Raw genomic sequence first — 24,834 nt, forward strand, 5'->3', positions numbered from 1 at the left:
AGTTCTGGTTCAGTCTAACCTCAATCCATGGGACTGGTTATAGAGCAAATACTCCTGAAAGCATTTCACGTGAATGTCCAACGGTGTCACTGGGAGCAGCTAGCATAGATTTATGAAGGACAAATCCTTGTCACAAGGTGGCCAGTGCTGCGGGCAAGGGGCAGGCAGTGGGTACTGCACACCTTGGGTTTAGCAAGGGCTCCAGTGGTGTCCCATAGTGTCCTTATCCTTACAGCAACAAGATAGGGACTGGACAAGTGGGAGATAATGTGGTTGAAAGGTTGGCTGGACTGCTGGGATGAAAGAATGAATTAATGGTGCAAAGTCTGACTGGCAGCCAGCAAGCAATGGTATCTGAGAGGGATCGGTGTTGGAACCAGGTTGGTGCTGTTAAGTGTCTATCACCTGGGTGACAGGACCGAGTGAACCCTCAGCAGAGTTGTGGACAACAGCAAACCGAGGAGAGTGCTCAGTGCTCCAGAGGGCAGGGCTCAGGAGCACATGGTGTACAGTGAGGGGTTGAGGGACCTGGGTTTGGTTCAGGCTAGAGAGGAAGATGCACAAAGAATCTTACTTCTTTCTGCAGCTGCTATGTCAGAGGACTCAGTGAAGATGGAGCCAGACTCTTCTCAGAGGTGTCTGATAAGGCCTGAGGCAATAGGCACCAGACACAAGGTAGAACTGGGAAATTCTGGTTAGATAAAAGGACACTTCTGGTGCGTTGGTTGGTTTGTATTTAAACTATCAGCATGGTCAAGATTCTACCACCTCTTTGAAGGCATTCAAGACTACCTTGGTGTTGTGGTTTAACCCCAGATGGCAGCTCAGCCCCGCACAGCTGCTCGCTCTCCCTTCCTTGGTGAGGCGGAGGAGGGAGTCAGAAGGGTAAAAGTGACAAAACTCATAGGCTGAGGTTGAGACAGTTCAGTAGGGAAAGCAAAAGTTGTGTGTGCAAGCAAAGCAAGGAGTTCGCTCACCACTTCCCATGGACAGGCAGGTGTTCAACCATCTCCTGGAGAACAGGGCTCCATCATGTCTAATAGGGACTTTGGAAGACAAACCCCATCACTCCAAAGGTCCTCCCTTCCTCCTTTTTCCTCTGCTTTGCATTTTCAGCATGATGCCATGTGCCAGTTGGGATCAACTGTCCCAGCTATGTCCCCTCATACCTTCCTGTGCACCCTCAACCCTCAGGGCAGGATGAGGAGCAGCAAAGGCCCTGACTCTGTGTGAGCAACTGCTCAGCAGCAGCTGAAACATCCCAGTGTTATCAACACCGTTTCCAGCTCAAACCCAAACCACAGTCCCAGAGCAGCCCCTGTGAGGGCAATGAACTCCACTCCAGGCAAAGCCAGGATACCTCCCACTCTGGGCTCAGAGTGACTTGATCCAGCCAGAGCTTGGAGTAGGAGATCGGACTGTCTGATCTCCAGAGGTCTTTCCAGCCCAAGATGTTATTCCATGCTGATGCCATGCAGAGCCATGCTTGCTGTGGGAGTGCTCTGAAGAGGCTCTGAATTCAAGGAATTGGTTCATGAGCTGTGACATTTTTGTGAATCCTGTGAATCATGTTGCAATTCAAAGCAAACCAAAAACTTTCCAGGCTTGCTGTTCCCTGTGAGTGTTCTTAAAGGCAGTTTGTGTGTACACATATTTACAACCCCCAGGTTTGTTCCCTGGAGACATCTTCCATACTCCTCTTGCTGTGATGAGGCCTGTTTTATTGCCCACATTTTTTGCCCAGCTGATGGCTCTGAGAGGTCAGGGCAAATACAGGAGGAAAGGAGAAGTACCCAGGACATTTAGAGGAAGGGATCTGTGGCATTCCCAGCAATATGAGGGTGGATTAAATCATGCTCTGGCTAATGCTACTGGCTTACAGATGCTATGAAATGTGGGGAAAAAAAAATCAAAGTGCTCAGAGAAGAACATCTACACTTAATTATCCCTCCCATGACATCTTTTTTTTTTCCTTATTTCATATTAAGTGCTTTCACAGGTTAGAATATGTAAATAGTCCTTAGAGTGGAAACCAAGTAGAGATTTTTGAAGCTGTTTATTCTGTCCCCTTCGCCCTGTTCTATTTTTCAGTTTGACGTTAGCGTCTTTTGAGAGGGAGCATATGGCATTTCTAATTAAGGCCTGTGATTTTCTGACATATAACTGAATAATACATTGCAAACACTGCTAAGCCTTCCAGATGAAAGTATTTTCTGGCTGAAGCACGGGAGCGTGTGTGCTGTGTAACACTGATCTCCTTAAGAACTTCGAAGAATTCTACCCCAAATACCAACGCAGAGAGAAATCAGGGGCTTTGTTGCTTTGGTCTGATGTCAGTGTTCCTTGGCAGGCTCACGTTTGGATCCAGTAACAACTAGTGTGCTGTGCTCCTCAAAGGAGCAGTGCACCTTCATTTTGAAACATTCTGACCCGCTGGGGGACTTCAGTCATCTTTATCAGATTTTGTTCCAGACTACAGGGTTGGTTTGTGTTATTTTCGCCAGTAACTGCCAGTTAAGGTGTGCTGTAGTTCTGCAGTCTCTCCAAGGAAATTCCCGTCTCATCTTTCAGAAGTTTGTGCCACATTGTTTACCCTTTACCTTGAACGTGTTAAACTTTTCTGAAGTTGTGGTTTATGACAAATTCTGGGTGCGAGCCAGGTTTCTTGGGATTCTTTACGTGTATCAGTACCTCGTATCTCTGAATGGCAAATGTGCTCAATCCAGAGAAGGTTTCATCACTTTTTTTCTTTTTCCCTGGCTTCCATGTCCAGTAGAAGGGCTGCATTTATAATTTGTCTCTTTGATCCAATTAGGCAAATCAGGAGAGGAGGGAATTAAGAAAATATAATGCACTTAGTTGTTTTAACTTAAAGGTGTTTTTAATTATTGTCAGGCCTGGGTGGTAAGTGAAGAGATTGGCCTTTACACTATTTTTTTGTAATTTTAAAATTAAAGGAAAGTTGAGTCTTTAAATATGTTTCTTCCCCTGGAACACAGTTGATTCCTTTGGTCACTTTTATAGTGATACCAAATTTTATTAAAATTATAAATTTAGATCTTCATATTTCCATCTTTAGGTCTAGCGAATGCATGCAAAAGATTGGGAAACGTTAAAATCGAGTTTTCTGTAGATTTGTGATGTGGGTGGTTGGTTATTTTGTTGAGGTTATATTTAATTCTAATGGGGAAGTAGTTAAATGGAGGTTGGTCTTGTACTTTGGGTCCTGTGAAGCTGTACAAGCAGGTTCCAAGCCTAAAGGCTTTCACTAATGTAATATTCATTTTAAAATACAGGGATTTCTGCTGTGCTTCTGTCTTAGGGCGGGGTTTTTGCTGTTAATTGTCCTTGAAATGCAGTGTATGCTTTGTCCTCACAGCTTGCTGTCAAATTCAAGCACTGATGATATTTTATTAATGACTTGTATTTGACAATTGTTAAGAACATAAATTAGAAACGTGTCATCGAAGTGAGAATGACAAGGATGAAGAGTTAACAGGATAATTGCACAAGGACTGAAGATCCTCCTCTACCTGAACTATTGCTGTTGCCTGCATAAAGCTGGGGGTGAAGTGTTTAATGTACCTGAGGAATGCAAGATGTTAGGTCAGCACTCAGATGTGACAGAGCTGTGTTGAGGAGAGTATCTGAGGGATACAGTGAGCAGATGTAGCTTTGGTTTTTCTTTTTTTTTGTTTGTTTTATTTTAGCTTCTTGAGACAGGTCAGCTCATAGGAAAGAGCAGCCTTGGAGCCTTCTGACGTCTAAACTGTCCATGGCTTCAGCAGCCTCTAAGGGGAACTGTGGCTCCCCTAGCCCTGGAAGTGTCCAAGGCCAGGTTGGACGGGGCTTGGAACCTGGGCTAGTGGAAGGTGTCCCTGCCCATGGCAGGGGGTGGTGCTGGGTGAGCTTTAAGATCCCTTCCAAACCAAACCAGTCTGGGATTTTGTGAGGCTGCTGCTGTCTCTTTTTGGATTGTTTTTCCCACTAAAGACACCGAGAGCTGGAGCCCTATCAGCGTGTGGTGGTGTTGAAATTGCACTTGTGTAACTTTTAGCAGTATTTTATTCAGATTAAAGTAGAAAAAGTCCAAGTAACGGCAAGCCCACGTTCATGTGAGGAACTGCCCTGTAGGGTTAGGCTCTCCAGCCAACTGTGGGCAGCTGCACAGACCCACAAGACACTGGGAAGTGGGATAAGTTCTGGGACTGGGTGGTTATTTGAACACACTGTCCCAGGCTCACATTATCCCTTCTGGGGTTAGTCGTGTAATAGCCTCTATCCCTCCCTAAGTGTTTCATTCTTAATAATTATGAGGTTTCATTTTAAGCATTTGTGTCTGTTCCATGCACTACAACCTTTAATGTCACACTGTTGTTCTTTCTGCCCATCCAGGAACTTATTTCAGGTAAAAATAATGATTTTGGGGCTCTGAGGGGGCTTCATGACCTCAGGTACCACAGGAGAGCCAAAGGGATGTGGTGTAACCAAGTAGCATTATCTGCTATGCTTTAAGAGAGACTTCTCTTCATGGGAGGTCTGAAGTGGGTGGATGTGACTTTCAGATAACACTACATTGTGAAATGTCATTAAATGGAGAGGTGACAGCCTTGAATCTTTCCTTGCATAATGCTTTTTCAGGTCCCAGCTCTTTCTCCTGTAACAGTGCTACAAATTATTCCCTAGTCCTGTTCTTTTAAACTTTATGATAACTTCATTAATACACTTGTTTTGTAAAGTCTGCTAAATATTCTTTATGGTTCCACTAGTATTTTTGATGTCTTTTTGTGGTTTTAAAACTGATACATGAAAAAAAAGTTGTCTGAGACCTATGTGTATAGATCTTAAGTGTCTGTGCTTTTGGTGAACGTGTGCATGCTTTTGTTTTCTTGTTTTTTTTCTTTTTTTTTGTTTTTACAGAGAGTGATAATGAACTCTCCAGTGGCACCGGTGATGTGTCAAAGGATTGTCCTGAGAAGATTTTGTATTCCTGGGGAGAGTTACTGGGGAGATGGTAATGCTTAATTCCTTACATTTAGATTTTAAATATTAACGTTTTCTTTGTTTCATGAGTCTGTATGCAGGAGGTATGAAATTATTCAGCTTACGTAGTTTAAAAACTTAAATACAAAACACATTGACGTGTGTTTTTTAAACCTAGTTTAAATAGCTTGCAGTTCTTTGACAAATCTCTCCCACAGCATCTGCCAGAGTCTGGTTTAGTTTGGTGTTTGAGTGTGTCTGTGTGTGCTCACACAGATATGGGACTTCACAGGCACAACTTTGTGATCACTGTCCTTGGGGCTGGGAGTTAAACCCCCGTGAAACTCAGAACCAGGAGAGGACTGGCAGAGCAGTCAGTATGTCCTGTCTAAGCCATTTGTGCCAGCTGGTGTACATTTCATTTGTTTAGAAGCAATCTCTCTTTATTTATTTTTTTTAACATGCTATATGTAAGCATTTGAAAAAGAATTCTAGAAAGCCTGTGAATCCTCACTGAAACTGCTTCTGGTGGTGAGTAAAACGAAGACTATCTGTAAGCCCAGAGTATGTTCTCAACAGTGTTATTTCTGTGGTTTAATTAAGTGCTTCAGTAGCAGCAGACACTGTGCCAAAAGAGGAACAAGTCTCTGTGTTTGCTGCCTCTGAGAGCCCCTGGACTATTAGCAAGTGCCAGAACCACTTATTTGGTTTTCCCTTTGTAAGTAATAGCTCCTACTGCTGGAGACAAAAATAATCAGAGGCCCTTAATCTGGAATTGGCAGTTTCCTTTTCCTAACTCCAAACAGGGAGCTGAGAAGTGCTTTAAGGATTTATTTGGGCAAATTCTCCCTTTATTTGACCACTTTGTAGCTTTGGAGCAACACAGCTTCTTGCTGCTGACTTCATCTGTAATGGAGATCGCATGCAAAGTTTCTGGACGAGACATCATCTGTAAAAATCCAGAGGTGGGCACTGAAGCTGTTTAGACCTTTCCAAAGCCTCTTCTAAGGGACATCCCCATGGCATTTCCACTGGAAGATGTTACCTTTAGTTTTATTCCTCTTTTTAACTCATTTGTCAGGTGATTGTTTTTGTTTTAACTTTTGCCCTTGAGAAATCCCTGGGCTCCTGTGGCTCAACATGCTGAAGTAAAGGAACACCCCAGCTCATTCTCTGAAGTTTCACATAACCAATGATTCCCTCTGGTTACTCAAGTATTCTGATGAGTGAGACAAAACATTTAATACTTGGAGTAAACTGTTTTGAACTCCTAACATAACTTACACATTTAGTAGCTGAAACACCTTAGTTAAAATTACTTAAGAAAGGGGTGAGAAGTGGGACATCCCAACCAGCTTGAAGACCAGCAGTAGTAAACTTATCTTTAGTAGTGTCTCAAGCAATATTACCTCCTGAGAGAAATTCAAGTCTTTAAACTACTAGAATTCTTAAACAGCTTTATGTTACATTTTAAGAACGAAACTAAGAAAGAGTAACAGATGAAAAATGTTAACTATTTGAAAACTAAAAATAGATTGGAATCAAATCTAGTGTGTTGAAAACTGCAGCATATGTTAGTGGAAGATCTGTGCACTTGTAAAAAAGGTAAATAAACAAAAATTAACATTTGCGCTTGGGGAACTGTTTTATTTGTCTCTTAGGTGAAAAATTTCTTGCATTTTAATTGCTTCTTGTCATTTTCTTAAAATGTCACTGTAACCTATTGGACTCAGAAGAAACATTGCTCCAAGAGTCTCCTTCAAGCATATAAACAGGAATAAAAATAAGATAATTTACCAAAAAATAGAATTAACAGTTGGAAAGTAATGGTATATCTATTTATTTTATTGTGTCTTTGACTTCTGTGCAAGAGAACTGCAGCACTTTGTAGCAAATTAAAGATGTTACACCCATGAACGACCCATTTTTCCCACATGCTAAAGGGTAAGGCCAGAACAAGGCAAGCTTTTATTTTATGCCCATTTCTGTTGTTCTGAGCAAGGATTGGGGATGCTCAGGCTGTTTCCCAATGAGCCGTTCAGAAGCCAGGAAGTTGGCTGTGGAAGTTAAGAGTTGTGCTGTGTGGCAGGGACTCATGTTGCTAAAGTATTACCTCTGCCACAGGACTGCCTAAATATAGGACAGGACTGGGAAAGTCTGGTTGTTTAATTCTCAGCTGGGAATACGTATAGGATGGTGTTCCAGCACGGAATGTGCATCTTTCTTAGTTGTTACCATAAGCCATTTGTGTTGTTTCCTTGGTGCTGCTGAAAATGTCCCTGTTTTGTTTCTGTGGGAATGTCCCTTTTTAGCTGTTCATTTTATTTTATCAGCTTGCCCACTCCTCAGAGGAGCTCTTTGGTGTTTCTCACATAGCATAGGACCAGATCCATGTAATAAACAAACTAATCCACAACTTGAGCTTTAACTTCCCGATGTGTTTGTTATTTATTTGTATCTGAATGTGCATTTCATAATTCTGTAACTGCTTAGTGTGTCTAGTCATAGAATCACAGAATGATTTGGGTTGGAAGGAACCTTAAAACTCATCTCATTCCCTCCTGCCACGGACAGGGACACCTTCCACTAGCCCAGGTTGCTCCAAGCCCCGTCCAACCTGGCCTTGGACACTTGCAGGGATGGGGCAGCCACAGCTTCTCTGAGCAACCTGTGCCAGGGCCTCCCCACCCTCACAGGGAGGAATTTCTTTTTAATATCCATCTAACCCTGCCCTCTACGGCAGTTTAAAGCCGTTCCCCCGTGTCCTGTCACTATCTGCCCATACAAAGTTTCTCCCCTCCTTTTTATGAGCCCCTTTAAGGTACTGAAAGGCCACACTGAGGTCTCCCTGGAGCCTTCTCTTCTCCAGGCTGAACTCCCCCAGCTCTCCCAGCCTGTCTCCACAGCAGAGGAGCTCCAGATTTGGAGCATTTTCTTGACCTTCTCTGGACCCACTCAAGTCCTTTATGCCAAGTTCTTAGTCCTTTTCATGTTTTTGTGAGTAATGCTTTTTCTTTCTTACCTTTTTCTCATCACAAGACCATTAGGCTCATGTGACTGTCTGCAAAATGGGCTGAAAAAGAGAAAAGACACTACTTGGGTTTTAATTTGGCTGAGTGATAAAGTTTGAAATTACTTGTGTTGCACTGTGCATTTAAAAATAATTATTGTGTTTAGAAGAATAAGGATGTTACATAATCAGACTTTTTAATTCTCAGGTTATTTGGAAAAATGGTGATATCATTGTCAAAGTGTAGGAAAAAGAAATTTGTTTAGAACACCTTTGAAATTTAAACAGCAATGGTAAACTGTTAAGGTCTTAATGAGCTGTTTCATAGAACAAGTACTCTAAACATTTACTGAAAATCCAGGGTCAAATTGCAGGTTATTTAATTAATCACAGCTTGCTGGCATTTGGCTGAATAGCCACTCTCACTATTCTCCTACCAGGAGAGTTGGAAAACACAACAATGGTCAAAACACGGAGAGAGCAAAACACTTTGTACAGCAGAAAGAGCAAGGAATCAACTGGGGCAGTTTTCCTGCTGCACTGCTCTGGAAATTACCATCCCGAGTCCAAGGGAGCTTCAACCCAGATCAGCAAACACTCTTATCTCAAAAATGGGTTTGAAACATCTGTGACTGAAAGCTCTACAATATTGTGCGTGTGCAGTGAGTTTTGTATTCCTACATTTCTTGGGGTGTGTGCAGCCAAATAGTGAAGGACCAGCTCAGACCAACAGGCAAATTTATTTGGAATACTAAGGTTTACCAAGCGCAAGTATTACTGCTTTGTGGGACTTGAAATGTACTCTTGGCATGAATTGTGGAACTGGAACTTCATGGTAGTGCTCTTAAAATCGGCTTCTATTTGTTTTCCAAAATTTATTTCTCTGTATCGTTTGTTATTTTTAATTTCTTTTTCTTAACCTAAACTAAAACGTATATGTTGAACAAATATTTGAATTGAATTGTCTGCACAGATGGCACAGTTTTCTCTTTCAACTCATATTGTTCTTTGTTAGCCAGTTGAGTTCAATTTCTGCAGTTGCCTATTGTTAATTTTCACCTAAAGAATTAGAATATCACTACATTTTACCACTGGTTCTTAACGTCAATCCTTGCAGAATTTTTGCTTTCCATCTGACAAATACTAATTAGTGTAACCACTGGCAGGAAGGTTTGTGTTGCCAGTTGCTGACTCTGCTTTTCAGAGTAACGCTGGTGAGTTTAAAAACTGTTAATGTTTTTAATCCTCGTTTCGACTCCTGCAGTTGAAGTTTAACAGGCAAACGGTCCTCTGTGTTTCAGGCACAATAACCTTGTCGTGAGACCCAACGGATTGTCCACCCTGGTGAAGAGTGGGGTTCCAGAGGCACTGAGGGCAGAGATCTGGCAGCTGCTGGCAGGATGCCATGACAACCAGGCAATGCTGGACAAATACAGATTGCTCATCACAATGGTAAGGGGTTTATTACTTGGGATTTTTCCTTCTTTTGTTCTTTTTTCTTTCCTTTGGTTCAGCTGAATTCTGCTGGGCAGCAGTTTTTATTCAGTGGTGGAGCAGCAGGAGAGCGAAACAGTTGGACTTGTTTTGAGCAACTGAAATTGTGATGAGGTGACTTTACCTCCTGCCTAGGGTACCTGCTGAATGGCATTAACAATAGAAATTGCTGACCTATATCGGTAGTAATGCTTGACATTTAGCTTTCTGTTCTCTTGCTGTGATGATAATAAGAACATCAGCTTGTTGTTCAGGTGTTTGCTTGTGGCTTTTTTATAGGCTCACATCCATCACTTTGGTTTTTCAACAGTTTGTTCTCTGTATGCCTTGAATGTATGGGTTTTAAATAAAAAAAGGACACAAAGAAAGCCAAACAAAAGTTAAGTATTTCTTGGTTTGTTGTTTATTTTAGAAAAGAATGTTAAAAACCATGTTTACCTAGCAGGAAACCAGTCCCCTTGCTGTATGGGTGATTTGAGAGGAGAATCCTTTTGGGAGTCTATTGCTGTTCTGTGTCCTAATGTCATCAGTGCAGTGAGTAAACACTGTAAAAAGTTGTCTGCAGAGTGCTCAGAGCTGGGATGGCAGGAGGGAGAACCACTGTATTCATGAGCTCTGAGCAGTGGCAGGAGGTGAACTCGGCACTGGGGGCTCTGAAGCTCTGCCACTGCAGAGCAGATGTGGCTCTTGAGAAGAGCATCACTCTCAAAAGTGCTTGGAGTGGCAGAAAGGCTGGAGATCATTTTAATGTTGCTCAGAGATTCATTATCTAGGTTATGAATCATCTGTCCGTGCAGAAATTCCAGGGTAGATGTTGTTAGTAAAACTTTCCTCTCATAATGTAGCTTTTTGCTACTTGTTCTTTTAATTTGACCCACCCACTCTGGGAAGTTTAGAAGCGTCCCCAGAGTGAGAGTTGTCCTCCTGCTGGCTTCTTTTCCTTTTCCCAACAAGGGAGGATGTTTTGATAGTGTAAATTTTTCATTTTGACATTGTAACTGGGTTATATTTTCCTTAGAAACCATTCACAGGACATCTGTCAACTGTACGTTGCATCAAAGCCACCTCCGTTATTTTGCTCCTGCTTTCCAAAAGTGGGGAAGATGTTTGTTTTACGGCGGAGGAGGGAGTGGAAAACTTCTAAAATGCGAGGTTTATCTTGATGCTGGGGCCTCATGCCTTCAAAATACCTTGTTACAGTTGGCTTTTTCACTACAGAAATCTTGCAGTGACATGTATTTTGGAAGATATTTTGTACAGTATTTAATATGAAATATTGTTCTGTTAGAGATTGGAAATTTAAATCCTATTCTGAACTGAAGCATTTATGCAAGCAAGTTTTTTTTTTCTGAAGTTGCTTTTCTCCTGAAATCACCAAATTTCTTCTATAGTCTGAGTGTCTAAACTGCTGGTGATCCTATCCTTTGGCAGGAGAGGATTCGTGGAAAGGAAGGAAGAGGAGAGAGCCTGTGCAAAAGCAAAGTTAGGGCCCATCTTTGGGAAGAATTAATATGGGGTGCTCCAGAAAAGAGTGGTCAGCTAATTTTTATAATGAATTATTACCTGATATTTATGGCTGTGAGCAGAACTCCTCAGTTTCATGTTGGTGTATTGATAATGTGAATTAAGCAGACAGAGCAGTAGTACGTATATTTTAGTAGTATATACTAAACAGTGGTATATACTATTGAAAGCTTTGTTGTAGTGTTACCTTATGTGTGTTAATAATAACATGCACGTTAAACTTTGTGGTAAAAACTGTGGCTTTGCTACAGTGTTGCTGATTAACTCCTGGTGAAACTGTGCTTGCTGCTGAGGGGTTGTATTGTTAGCAGGCCAGAAACACGTGCATTGTGATGCACAGAGTGACAGCAGACTCTCAGCATTTGAATTTAGTTGAGAGACCACAATACAGACACATCTGCTGTTGTATCTAGCTGTGTGCAGCAGTGCTGTGTTGGATTGGGCAGCTGTAATTCCCACCACCTGACACATCTGGCTGTGTGTTTGTACCATTCATACCCATCCCTATGCAGGGCTCTGGAATCTGCTGCAGTGGTTTTCAGCCAGAGGAGTGCTTTGTTCGGTGTGTTCTGTAGGAGAAAGTAATTTGGGGCCTGTTTTAGAGTTCTAGTTAAGCACAGAAAGCAAAATAAAATGTCTCATTTAGGAAAATGAATGCTGCACTTATTTTCTCCAGAGGGCCTCCACATCCTCTAGTCCTGCTCACTGGAGGTCCATGCTCTGTCAGGAATGATCCAGTGGGCTGTGTTTCCTTTTCCATATCACAGCATTCACAGACATATCGGATGTATTTCCCACCTGTGGTAAGTTTGGAGGTCCAAGAGGGAAGGGAGAAAGAAGTACTTCTGCTCTCACAAACACTGTTGTGCAGACGAGCACTGTCCTTGCACTGTCTCAGGTCTCCTGCTGAATTCCAGCTTGATGATTACCGGGAGCCACTCAGGAATTTCGACTGGAACACAGTAGTAGGCCCTGCATGCAATTTGAGAGAGTAGGAGTTCTGATTTGGCAGCTGCCTCGTTTGTGACATATATGTAAATCTGTTCTGTGTGACAATCAAAATGTGCCTGAGTTCCCTCCCTGGCATGTGTGCCATGGGCTTGTCACCCCGCTGCACGTGGCACAGGATGGAAGGGGAAAACAAAGTACACAGCAGGAGAGAGAAATGTGTGGTTTATTTGTTTATTTAAAGGAAAAGAAAAGCAGAGTGAGAAAAATCTGCTTATGGTAACCCCAGGGTAGTACTGGCAGGGTTCTAAAATGTATCATCTCTTCATGGAAGGTTTTCAGTTCGTAACCTGATTTCCATGAAGGAATGAACGGTGTGTATAAAGTTCATCTAACAATATATATAGATTAGTTTTAAATAATGTTACTCTGGTTTAAGAAAACAAAGCTTGTTTTAAATTTATTCTTATTTTCTAAAGTAACATCAGAAACTAATCCTGCTGTCAGGTAAGGTAGATGTTGGTAGTACTGTACTTAAAGTATTGTGCTTAAAAGCAATGGAAGTCTGGATAGGGATGTGAATGCCCATTTTTGAGCTGGGTGGTGACATTGAGTCGAAGGTCTTCAAGAGACTCAATGGCTGTCCTTACAAATGACTTGTAAGAGAACCAAAACTAAGATTATTTGTGTGCTGCCATAATTTTCTTTGGCAATATGAGCATGTGCCCGGAACAGTTAGAGATAATAACTAATTAAAGGGTCAGGCTTCTCAAGAGTTGGCCAAAAAATAGCTTTGTCTGCTGACTGTATAATGGTGTTTTGTTTCTGGGCCAATAACATTTCAAGCCACTCCACAGAAGAGTGAAAAATCCTAAGAATTCTTCCAAGGTCTGAAGCAAATATGAGAGTCATTGATTTGGGGATTAAATATTGCCATATCATGAAAATAATTGATCTCAGTAATTTAGCAATTTGAAGATGGCTCTAATGAGGGGTATCGCTACTGCAGGGGTCTGATTCTCATCCAGTAGGGACCAGTTATAGGAAAGGATGTTCCATTGCTGCAGAAGATGGAGCAAATGGGTTGGGTTTGGGGCTGGATGAAATTAAATCAATCTAGAGCTAATAGATGTAGTTTATCTTCTCAGTTTGGACGAACATTATTGTTTCTGACTCCTGTAAGACAAGTACTCCCATTATAAACCAAAAAGAAAAAAAAAAAAAACCCAGAAGCTAAGATTTCAGGTTTCTGGAATTGTTTCTTGTCCAAAATTAAAAATTAAGAGATGGGATAGCTGAAAATAGCAGATACTGTTGTTGAAGTTTCATCATGTGCTTAAGCACAATCTTCCATGCATTGAATTAACTTTTATCTGTTTCTTGATGCATCCCTCTGCAAACTGAGCTCAGAGGTCTGAAGTAAAGATCAGCTTTCATGTAAACCTAATGCAGAAATGTATTCACTTTTTAAACTTCGAAATTATCCAAACCATTAAAATGAGAAAAGGTATTTGCTTTGTTGTTTCGTACTTCATATTGACTTGGCTTTCTAATTTTATTGCCTTTTGCTTGCATAGTTAGGAAATGGAGAGTGGAGGAGACTACAAATGAGCCAAAGTTTTTATACAAAGAAGATTAAATGCGGTTGACTTTGAAACTGATGCCTTGATGCCATGTTTGTGTGGTTTTGTGTGTTTGTTTGATTGATTTTATCTGCGTGAGGCATTTGGGTTGAAACAGTTTAGCTGTGGATTGAGAGGATTTCTTACATAGGAAGGCTATTTTCATTTGAGTAGGGAATGAATCAAGCCTGTTACTTGCAGCAATACTAAAGGATGGTAAGTTTGCACGAGGAAAAGGAATATTTTTTTTTTTGTCCCAGTGGCATTGTGCAGGGTTCCACTGCTCAGTGTTCTGAGACTAATTAATCAGTAAGGGTGTCTAATTAAAAAGATGACTGTTCACCAGCTGCCACAGCGGGTTGGTTAATGGACTGAAACGTTAGAGTATTTTTGTAGCAAATATTTGTGCTCAAAATGCTGCATCTGTTTGTCCTGACTGAAAATGGGCGAGTTTGGGCTTCTGCGCAGCCAGGAGCATTTTTTTTTTCTTTGCAACATGATTAGTTCTCTTTACTAATTAGGAATGGTCTCCCCTCACTTTTAGAGAGAATAGATATCAAGGATGGCATAGCTGTATACTTAGCGATTATAGAAGATCCTATTACATAAGGATCAACGATAATTAGAATTAAAATGTGATTTTTTTTCAGTTGACTAAAAAGAGAACTAATATCTGTTATATTGCTTTTTGAATGAGAGGCTTGGATATTAAGCAAAGTAATTCTGGAGGAGCTGATCACTTGGAGATGTACATGCAGCTTTCCCAGTTCCCTCTTTCTTTTAAATTCGGTATCTATAAGCAGTTTCTAGATTTTACTTTTCCCCACCTTTTCTAAAAGGGTAAGGATAGGATGACTGTTCCTTAACCCTTCTCTTAAACTGAGATCATTCATTTCCTGGCAAGTAGATTCCCGATATTTTTATAATTTCATGTGATTTGCAGAGAAAAATCAGTTCCTGGGTTGGTTGGAGTGCTGGGAAGGCTCATTTTTGATATAAGCTGAGCTGTTAGTGCTGACAGTTATAGTCACCTACTTGTTTGAATTATTTTAGTGGTGCTGCAACACTGTGGGACAATGAAGTATATATGAACTGAAATTAATGAAAAATTATTGTCTCTGAAGAGCAGAAGTTGACAGAATTTTAATTCTTTAAATAGCTTAATTTAAATTCAGACTTCAGATAAAAGGTTTAGTTTATGATGAATGTACCAGGGTACCTGGTTTCACAGTAGATGTTAATATTACTCCTACAAGCTCAGGAATAAAATGTCCCTAAGGTGAATTTAATTTGCCAAGTTTTGATTCATCTAGAGCTCATCTGAAGAAAATCTTTCAGTTTTGTATGCACAAAAGGGAAAATCTCATGCTCACTCTTCATCTTCAGAGGAATTCTTCAATATAATGACAGCTCTCCTGAGGAAATAAAGGAGGAGCATCCATTAGTAATTTTTGGTTTTATTATCTTAATTTTAATGTTTATGTGTGGTATTTGAAGTGGAAAATAATGCCATTAATATTTTTTTCAGGGCCTGCATAAAATGATAAAACGTTCTGCCATGTTAAGAATTTTCCTACAATTTCTTTTCTGTACATAGCCACTTATGAAAACACTAAAATGACACTCACAGTACAATTCCTGGCTCTTGGGGTGTTGTGTGACTTCTCTACTCTAGAAGCCACATAAACTGACATATTTGTTCTGAAGGATAGAGTGCAAATGAGATTTGCACGTGCCCTCTCGGAGCCTGTGATGGGTTTTGTGTGTGAGAATTTCTGGTCCCTTTTCTACAGAGCGGGGGAGCAGAGCTGCCCATCGTCTCAAACACTGGGAAAGCCTTGGGTAGTAGCAGTGTTCTGGCCTGAACAGGTTTAATGGTGATTCCTGGGAGAATGGATATTCAACCAGTCTCCTGGGCTTAGGGTGTATGAATATTGATGCAGATAACAAGTGTTTTGCTAAGTGGGATGGAGCGGGGATGGAGATGTGTCAGTGCCTCAGAGCGTGGTAAGAGCTGCTGGTTCTTGGCTCCTCAGAGCTCCTTTGAAATTCCAGGATGTATTCCTAGATGAGGCATGAACAGGTTGAATTAGAATGTCGAATTAGAGTGTTGGTTCGTTGACAGGTGCTCAGTTTTCCTGCGGCAGTAGCAGTGAGAATGTTTTAAACAATGGTATTCTACACCCCTGAGTAAAACGGGATCATTTGGGAAGTTCTCTGCAGGGTGCGTTGTCTTTATGAAATTCTGTGGGTATCATCTCTCCCTGGCAGCACGGGGCACTGCTCACCTGCAGCAAATGGCTCTGTGGCCTCGACCAGAGCTGTGATTCCTGAGAGAGAACTCGATTTTAAACCATCAACTTGATCTTGGTATACCTCTTTCCTCTCAAATCCACTTCTTTCTCACCATCCTCTGCTCTCAAACAATGGTTGCATAACTGTTATTCAGGAGGCTGCAGCACTCCAAAGCTGGAGCTGGAGTTTTAGAAATCCTAGGTATTTTATTGAGGAGGAAGCAAACCACCTTTTCCTGACTGTTAGTTGCAGGTTTCAGTATGTTAATGTTTGATGCCTTAAGAATTAAACAGAGAGCTCCAAACGCTTAGAGACAAACGTGAAGAATCCAGAAGTATACTTTAATCCAGCCTCTTTATTTCTCCTGAGAATTCCAGTTAAATTGGTGTTTAAAGTCACTTCAAATGCCTTTATTAACAGCAGAACTGGCGGCCAGCATTTCGTTAAAGCATGTTTTCCCATAGCAGTGGGCAGCAGTCCAGAACAATTGAAATAGTAACAAAACCCAGCAAGGCTTGAGCTGCATGTGAAGAAAAATCCAGTCATACGTAAGTGATGAATACATCGCTTAAATCTGGACTGGAATTTGGCATAGGGGTGAATTCTGATACCTCCTGCTACCTTACTTAATGTATGACTTCTTTATGATAAAACTCCCCCAAATGCTTATCTGTGTGTTCTTCAGGATATTCTTTTAAAGGGATGAGCCAGTATGAAATTAGATTTAACTGTAATCACTTCAGAAGAGATCAGAGAGCTATATTTCTTCTTTACAGCCTGTATCCATTAAGGAATTTTTTCCCTTTGCAGTGATGAGTATGTTCATACAAATTAAGAGTAATTTCCCTATCAGCAAGCAAATTTGCAGCTGCTGAGGTAAACTAACCAAAAGGAGTTCTATTACAGTCTGCTACTGCATATATTCTTTCTAATAATCACTTCTATAGGTTTTTGTGGTCATACACAAATATTTTGGCAGCTGAGATTTTTTTACTTGTTGAGGGTTTTCATCAGTTGTTTCTTAAGCTGACAACTGAACATTGACGATATGGAGCTTCACGTATTTTAATCTCATCCTGCATATGACAAAGCCATCTTCATATGGCTGGTTTGTCTCCAAAGCAATCCAGTTTCAAAATACCACCTTTTTTTTTTTTTTTTTTTTGCCTGGGTAGTACAGTACACAGCCTGAATGGAAAACTAAATCATTGTTAACAGGGGTTGTGGTTTCAGACCATGGGCTTGCCAGAAGAGGTTCCTTTTGTGTACTCTTACCTAACAATTTCAGGGCTAATCGCAGTAATTTGTGGATTTCTATTTAGAAAACCTCCTTCCCCCCATTTCCCTCTTAGAGAGGTTCCCTGTGCAGGTGTGGGGTGAGGGTGAGGTGGGAGCACAGTGCCGGGATGGGCCTTAGGTAGGTTAATGTAACATCATAGTCCAAGTGTGCTCCTTGGGACCTGTGTGGCAAATCTTTTGTGGATTTGTAAAGGTAATTTCAGGAAGCTCTTTGGTCTTTTTTGGCACTGTCCAGGATTTCCTTTACCTGTCTATGAAGACCCTCAAATTCTTCTTTAATGGAAAATTGAAAATACATCTACGCATGTTCAGGATAAAATGTGCTTGCAAGTGTTGGAATGAATATTCTTTTGGGATGCTTTTAATGTATGTATGCATGTATATACAGTGCAGAATGGCTACTCCTGATATAACAAGAATGATGCTGAATGCCATGGATTTACACAGTTAAGGAGTGGTATTTGGGTGGCTGCTCATTTTCTCTGAACTCAACTTACAGTTGGGGCAACTGAACTTGATTAAGTTTGGGATATTATACAATGAGGAAACTAGTTCTATAGAGGGCTCAGAGGGCTGGTTGTCTCTTCAGGAGTGTCTGCAGTGTCTGGTTGAGTCATCACCAAAGCTTGAAAAGATGCAGCCCGGCTCCTTTAGCCCAGGCATAGGCAGAAAGTCCCTCTAAAACTGTGATTTAAAGCATTGATATTCCCAGGTCCGGGGTTTATCCTGGCTGATGCAAACATAGGTGTAGTTAGTGAGTGTTGTACATGGAGTTGCCTTTGCAGAAGCTGTTGACTTGGTCACGGATTCATTAGGTAACATTTACCTACATTGTTTGCATTTCTAGAAGTACCTGTGGCTTCTCGTGGTGCTTAAGAGTTAACTGTGTATCCACCTCAAGGATTAATATACTGAGGCTGGGGAAGCAAAACTGCAGAAATACCCTTGAATTTGTCAGTATTATCCTTTCTCCACATCCTTGGGGTGTTGTTTGAATTTCCAGTGTATATCTCTTGACTTCTGTGCTGCAGTAAGGAATTACTCTGATTCTTTTCCCTTTAGTGCAAGTGAAGAACCTGACTTTGAGCTGTGTTCTTGGCCATGCTGGTCCTGCATGCTGAAAGCTCTGGTGGACTGGGCTGAGAGACTTTTCATGTGGGTCAGAAAAGAGTTATGAGTAATGCTGGCAGGAGCCTTGATATTCACTGCAGTGAAGCCAAAATACGAAGCACTTGCTGTGTTAAAATATCAGCTTCACTGGGATCCCAGCACATGCCACGTACATGGTTCCAGTGCAAATATTGCCAGTATAAGTTACTGTTTCTAGTCATAACTCTCTGAAGTATCTGTTAAATACTTTGCTTACTGTTAATTAAGGCTTATCTCAGTATGGGCTTTGGACCATTTCACAGTTTTGTTAATTTTTAATAGAAATAGCAATTTTGACAATCTGAGAAGTGTTGGGAGACGGCAGGTTCTCTGAGATTACCGTGGAAGTGCTTGTGTAGTTAGGAGCCCTGTAATGATCATCAAGGATGTACCAGAAATCTAAATATCATAATCTTGTAGTTATAGTCATCTTTATAATTCCATACGTATCAAGGGGCAGAACTCTGCTGCTTCAGACAGATGAATTTTGGTATTCCCTCACTTTTCAGTACTTAATTTAAAATCATCAAGTAACTTTTAGTTATAGAATCACAGAATGGTTTGAGTTGGAAGCAACCTTAAAGATCATCTCATTCCACCTCCTGCTATGGGCAGGGACACCTTCCACTAGGCCAGGTTGCTCCAAACCCCATCCAGCCTGGCCTTGGACACTTGTAGGGATCCAGGGGCAGCCACAGCTTCTCTGGGCAACCTGTGCCATGGTGTCTTTTGGTCCTTGTGGTGACTGATATAAATGATGTCCCGTTGCTGTTGATTTTGATAATAAGCTGATACACTTTGTAGATGTGGGTAAGGTCACCAGGATATCAAATAAGTGCCATAAGGTGTGTGTTTCTTCCTACTGACTGTGAGAACTTGGGATGACTAATTTTCTACTCACCTTGCTCTGCTCCCTTGTACTCTGTGGAGTTCTCTGGAATTGTACTAATTGTGATCTCTAAAGCAGAATCCAAAAAAAACCCCCAACCTCTACTTATCTCTGAAGCTCTTTCTGAAAATTGAGTCACAGACGTTACATTTTAAGCCAGCAGAATGTTTGATTATTCTACTTTTGACTGCCTTTAAAATTCTAGTTGCCATAACAACTTTATTTCTATATTTTTAGCACATCAGTTGCCATAACAATAAAATATAGCTTTTTGAATTGTAAGCATTTTCTTCCTACTTTTTTTTTTGCTTTGTTTTAGAAAGAACCTTTTTTAGGGGGGGGAAGAAAATGTAGCAAAGCTCATCCCCTGTGAGGACTTGGGTTAGAACATTAGCTGAAAAATAAGGGTTTTTTAATCTAGCCTTATTCCATTTCTCTGGCATTTTTTTGACTACTGAGTGTTTTCATAACTTAGGCAGAAAAACGAATGCAAATCACTGTGTAAAGTCTTTCCTTTGTAGGAAATTGCTGTTGGGATTTTGGTTTTATGTGTTGTAGTTAGTGTGTTAAAAAACCTTAACTGGTAGTGGGTAATTTCCATTATCTTTATTTCATTACATGGAATGGCTATAAATAAAGTGTGTGGTCACTGACTTACAGGCTGTGTTGAGTTCAGCCTGTTGATACCCTGAGTTATGGGCAGTTTTATGTGATAGGTCTTTAAAATATATGAATTAAGAGATTGATGTTTAGCTAAAAGCCATAATCTTGAGCAGAGGGGAAAGGTTTATGTGTGAATTTAGTATTGGTGAAAGAAGTTGGACTTGAACTTAATCTGTAGACTTGACTTCTCCATTCCCCCATAGTGTCCTTTCCAAAAGGATTTGCAGATCTCAAATATGCTGTCTTTATATTTAACCTGTTTTTAGTGCTGATAAAGTATATGTTTAATTTCAGCTGTTTTTCTTAGAGATGGCAAATAATGTCAGGTTTGGTATTTCTTCTAGAATTAACAATTTCTCAGCTCATGTAACATTTTACATGTGCCAATTTCTGGCTATAAATATAAATGTCCTCATTATCTAATACAATCAAAGTAATTTAAGACAGAGTTTGCTGGTTATTGGAAGTTGAATGTATTTAAATGTTATTAATCTTGAAACATAGTTATCAGATGTGAGATGATTTTATAAATTTTAATTAGCCAGTTTTTAACTCGAGGTGAGAGGAAATTAAAAATCAGTAATTCCTGCTTTCAGTGGCCTTTTCCAAACATCTCCCACTGCCGGGTTCCATGCCTGTGAATTAGCCAGGAGTCTAATTCCACTGTTATTTGCAAAATTTTCCCTCTACACCACTCTCAGTAGGAAGCTATTCCTTGTCTTTTTGTCTTTTTTTCATACATGGATGTCGATGTTAGTGTGTGCTGATATAGATCCATGCTGGAGGAGAATATGAGTGATACCTCTTCAGCACTTCCAGCTGGGAGGAAAGTTTGGTCTAAATGAAGCTGAGCTTAAAATCCATAAAAAGAAATTGTGTCACCCTTCAGGCTATAAATAGTTTTCGTGCCATATCCTTTCCGTGTTCCTCTTTTCCATTTCTTCACAAAGTGATAGAATAGTAATCCCGAGTAACACTTGGTTTAAAGATAGTCTTTGAAAAAATCACTATTTATTTCAATTGTTCTTAGCTTTATTGTTCTCAAGAAACAATGAAATTGGATTTATTGGGATCTGGGGTTGGTCCCACCTGCTCCCCAGTGGATCCTGCACGAAAACAATAACCACTTCTCAGTTGTGAAGTGATTTTTGCCCCCACTAACAGTCAGAGCTGGGACTTTATCTCCTAAATGATCCTGGTTGTTCCGTGCTTTTCTGAGCCACCTCTCTGCTCCTTGAGCAAGCACTATTTTTAGAAATCTATTAAAGGAAAAGTTTAGAGTGGAATGTGTCAGTTCTGTACGCGAATGAGAAATGAACTGCCAGTGTGAGTGGGCACATGTTTGTAGCCAGCCTGTCTGGATTAGACTGGATGCTCTGGAGGATGTTCCTTGGGCGTTTGCCCCAAGCCACATCCGTTGAAAGTGGATTTCAGTCTGCTCCTGACATGTATCCATGAGTTTGTCACACAGTAGCTGCCACTTCACAATGTTTAGGAAAGGAAGTGGAACTTTATGCTTTGGTGCATCCAAAGGTGTGGCTGTAAAAGACAGACTGGAGTATGTGGGTTTGATCCTCGTGTTCGTGTCTTAGTTGTTGCTTTTGCACAGGCCTTACAGTTGGCTTCCTAATTAAGGCTACAATAAATTATTCATCAGTTGAACTCATTAAATCAAAACTTGTTGCCTTTTAAAAGGTCATGCTGTAGTTTAAGAGAACTCTTTGGCTCCCAGTCTGTGAAAAATCAAAGTAGGTGATCACAGAGTTTGGGATTTTTTTTTTTTTAATAGCCTTAAGAATTCTTATTCTGGCTCTGCTGAAATGGAATTACTGCTATTACTGACTGATCTTACACTCCTGCCAAGTCAGCTGGAATGCTTTTTGACATTGAGATACGCTTTTAGAATACCACTGTCTGTGGAATGGAACTCCTGGCTTGACGTAGACAAAAGTATTAGTGTGTCAAAACACGCTGCTAAAAAGTTTAATGAATGCAGTGCTGAAATCTTTTAAATATTATTTCAAATAGAGAAATGATTCCCTCAGGAAAGGAAAGGGTAATACTACCTGCACTGTGCAGACTATTCTCTCTGTTTCTTCATTTATCATTCTCTTAATTGCTGTGTTCCGTCTTGTGATTTAACAGGTGAATATTTTAATCATCCCTTGTAAGAAGGGAGCAGTGGTAAGTAGTAAGTCTGTGTTCTTTCGCCAGTATACTTTTCTTTTTTAAGCTGGTCCTACTGTTAAGAGCAGGTGGTTTAGTTTTAGTAGCACATGCATGAAACTGAGGACACATGTTTAATTTTTTGCTTTTCATACCATCCTAAGACGTTTTTCTCGTGCTTCCAATGCATTTCTTACCATATGTGGTCAGTCAGTAAATAGCATCCTTCTGTAGCTTAAGTGCTGTTTGTTTAAAGCAAATGCTGTTCAGTGCCTGAAAAATGCTAATTATCACCATTCATTAGACTGCACAGCATTTCCCTGAAGTAGATTCACTTCTTGACAGTTTATTGCGTGGAGTTTTATTTCTATTGATTCGAGGCAAAGGAATTTGGTGGAATTTGTCACTCCGAATTGAGCTTGTAAAGTGGGTGCCGTTTGTCACAGGGGCATCAATACCATCTTGAGGAAAGCTCCTCCTGAAAAAAAAATGTTCATTTTTTGTTTTGCATTTATCTGTGGGTGGCATCCCTGCCCATGGCAGGGGGATGGAACAAGATGATCTTTAAGGTCCCTTCCAACCCAAACCATTCTGTGATTCTATGAAATACAATCCATGAGACTACAGGCAGCAGTGTTAAGGGGAGATTATGGCAGCAATTTACTCCAAAAACTTGCTTCATATTTATTAAATACATGAATAATGTTAAGAGCTAATTTAAAAGCTTCAGGCTTTAGAAATGTTCGATGTGATTGTTGCTTAATGGCATGAAAAGACTGCACAATAAACTTGCAAATGTGAATGCCCATCTCTGTCTACTGATCCACATGAAAAAAAATATTATTTGTCCATTTCTTCTTGTTCTGCATCACAGCATCCTAATTGCCTGACAGTTAGATGATACTGATATTTGCATCCTTAGAAACTGCATTGGAAAAGGACTGAGCTGGGAGTCCAGTGGAGGAACAGGCTGAACCTGAGCCTGCTGGAGCAGTAGTGAAAGGAGAAGGGCTCATTAGCTCCCTTCCACATCCCTTCCCCGTTTAGAAAGCTCTGTCCCCTTCCAACCTCTTTCCTGAACTGTCCCCACCCTCCACTCCAAATTAGTCCTTCCTTCTCCCCCCCTTACAGAACCTGCTGTGTTGCTGCCACCAAATTCAGTTTTGCCCTAATGCCGAAAAGACCTGTGCAGGCTTTGGGGATAACTTTTTTCCTGCATCCATGAAGTTAAGTGCTCCTCAAGAGCATCTGCATTTCAGAAATGCAGCTGTGTCACTGGTACCTCTTGGTCTTTGCTGCAGCACAAGAGTACATGGGCCATAGCACTGTAAAATGTTTGTGGCATTCCTTGGGATCATGGGGTGGGAGGGAGAAGGAAAGGAGCTGCTCTGTGATAGCAAAACCAATAAATGAGACTTTCAGGTGGAGAAATACAAATTTCTACAATACACTGTAGTTTCCTTCAGAACTGACACTTCTGAATTTTCATTACTGGCCCAGAAGTGTTTAGTCTTGATGAGGATGAAGACAAACCACAGCAAGAAAAATCCTGAGTGGATGGTGGGAGTCACAGGCTGTGAAAACTCCATCCTTGGAGATGTTCTCAGCTCAGCTGGATGTAGGACCCAGCACAACAGGGCCTAAATTTGGCATTGGACCTGAATCTGAACTTGGCCCTGCTTTGAGCAGGGCATTAGACCAGATGATATCAAGAGGTGCCTTCCAACAGAAAGGGTTTAAGGCGGCTAAGATTGTTCAGAGGAAAAATAAAGGGTTTGTACATATAAATATATATATATATACACTTCTTATATCTCATCATACACTTGTACTCAGGTCAAAATCCCTGTGTAAGCCAGAGCTCTCCATGGCAGGTTTTAAATTGACAGCTGTAGTGGGTGGATTTGGGGAAGAGGCTTTATATTCCAAATAACAAACCAATTTCTGCCTTAAATACAGCACCATATGACTTCACAGAGCAACTTTAGACGCTAGTCTGATGTAGAATAACCCACCATCTACACATACGCACAATTTTTAAGGCAGCAACTGATTTTCCTTCCTCCTCTCCTGCTTTAAGCTGCACTACAACTGCAAGCTTTATAGGATAGAAGTATTCTGGAGGCATTAGTAGCAAAATCAAGCCATCCATGAGATATATGGGCAAGTAAATGCCAGAGGTAGTTAAACTTAAAAATAAAGCAAACTGAAGAAACACCTTTGTTATACAGACTTAAAAGAAAGTGCATAAAAGAAAGTAGTACTTAAAAAACAGAGTTGGGCAGAAGAAAAGAAGCTGAGGAGCTGGTATATATCAGCACTGCCATTCAGGTCTGCACCTAAGTAAATAACTACTGTGTTCCTCATCTCACCCTCTCAGCTGCACCTCCCTGCTCTAATCAATGCTTTTAAAAAGATTTTACAGAAATTACTGTTGTCCATTTAATTCGAGTGACCGTCCAATAATTTAACAAAGAAAGGCTTTGAACTACAAATGAGTGGTGGGACTGAGATGCTGCCGTGTGCACTGCAGGGATTGTTTCCATCAGTCCTGTTGCCTCAAAATGAAAGACTCGGGAAACAAATATTTCTATTCCTTTCCAAATAGAATGGCCAATAGATTGTTTTCCTGCTTGGAGCTTCTAAATCTCTCTTTGTACGTATGGACTTTTTCTGTCTGAGGAGCTTTATCTGGTTTCCTTTCAGGGTCACACATCACCACTGCTTTCAAAGCCTCTCTTCGCATACACAAAGCTCACGCTCCTACCACATCCCCTCTGTTTTCTGCAGCA

The 24,834-nt window shown here is 40.7% G+C and overlaps 1 protein-coding gene across 8 annotated transcripts in view; it reads left to right on the top strand.

Annotated features, from left to right (window-relative positions):
• Positions 1-24,834, top strand: part of RABGAP1L (RAB GTPase activating protein 1 like) — a 225,841-nt gene that overhangs the window by 44,766 nt on the left and 156,241 nt on the right. For all 8 annotated transcript variants that reach the window (XM_032697201.1, XM_032697204.1, XM_032697202.1 and 5 more), the window contains 2 exons: positions 4,921-5,014; positions 9,295-9,445. In XM_032697201.1, coding sequence (XP_032553092.1) covers positions 4,921-5,014; positions 9,295-9,445 — 245 coding nt within the window. The remainder of the gene's footprint in view (positions 1-4,920; positions 5,015-9,294; positions 9,446-24,834) is intronic.

The sequence above is a fragment of the Chiroxiphia lanceolata genome, chromosome 9, assembly GCF_009829145.1.
Source record: "Chiroxiphia lanceolata isolate bChiLan1 chromosome 9, bChiLan1.pri, whole genome shotgun sequence".
In the NCBI taxonomy this organism is placed as follows: Eukaryota; Metazoa; Chordata; class Aves; order Passeriformes; family Pipridae; genus Chiroxiphia; species Chiroxiphia lanceolata.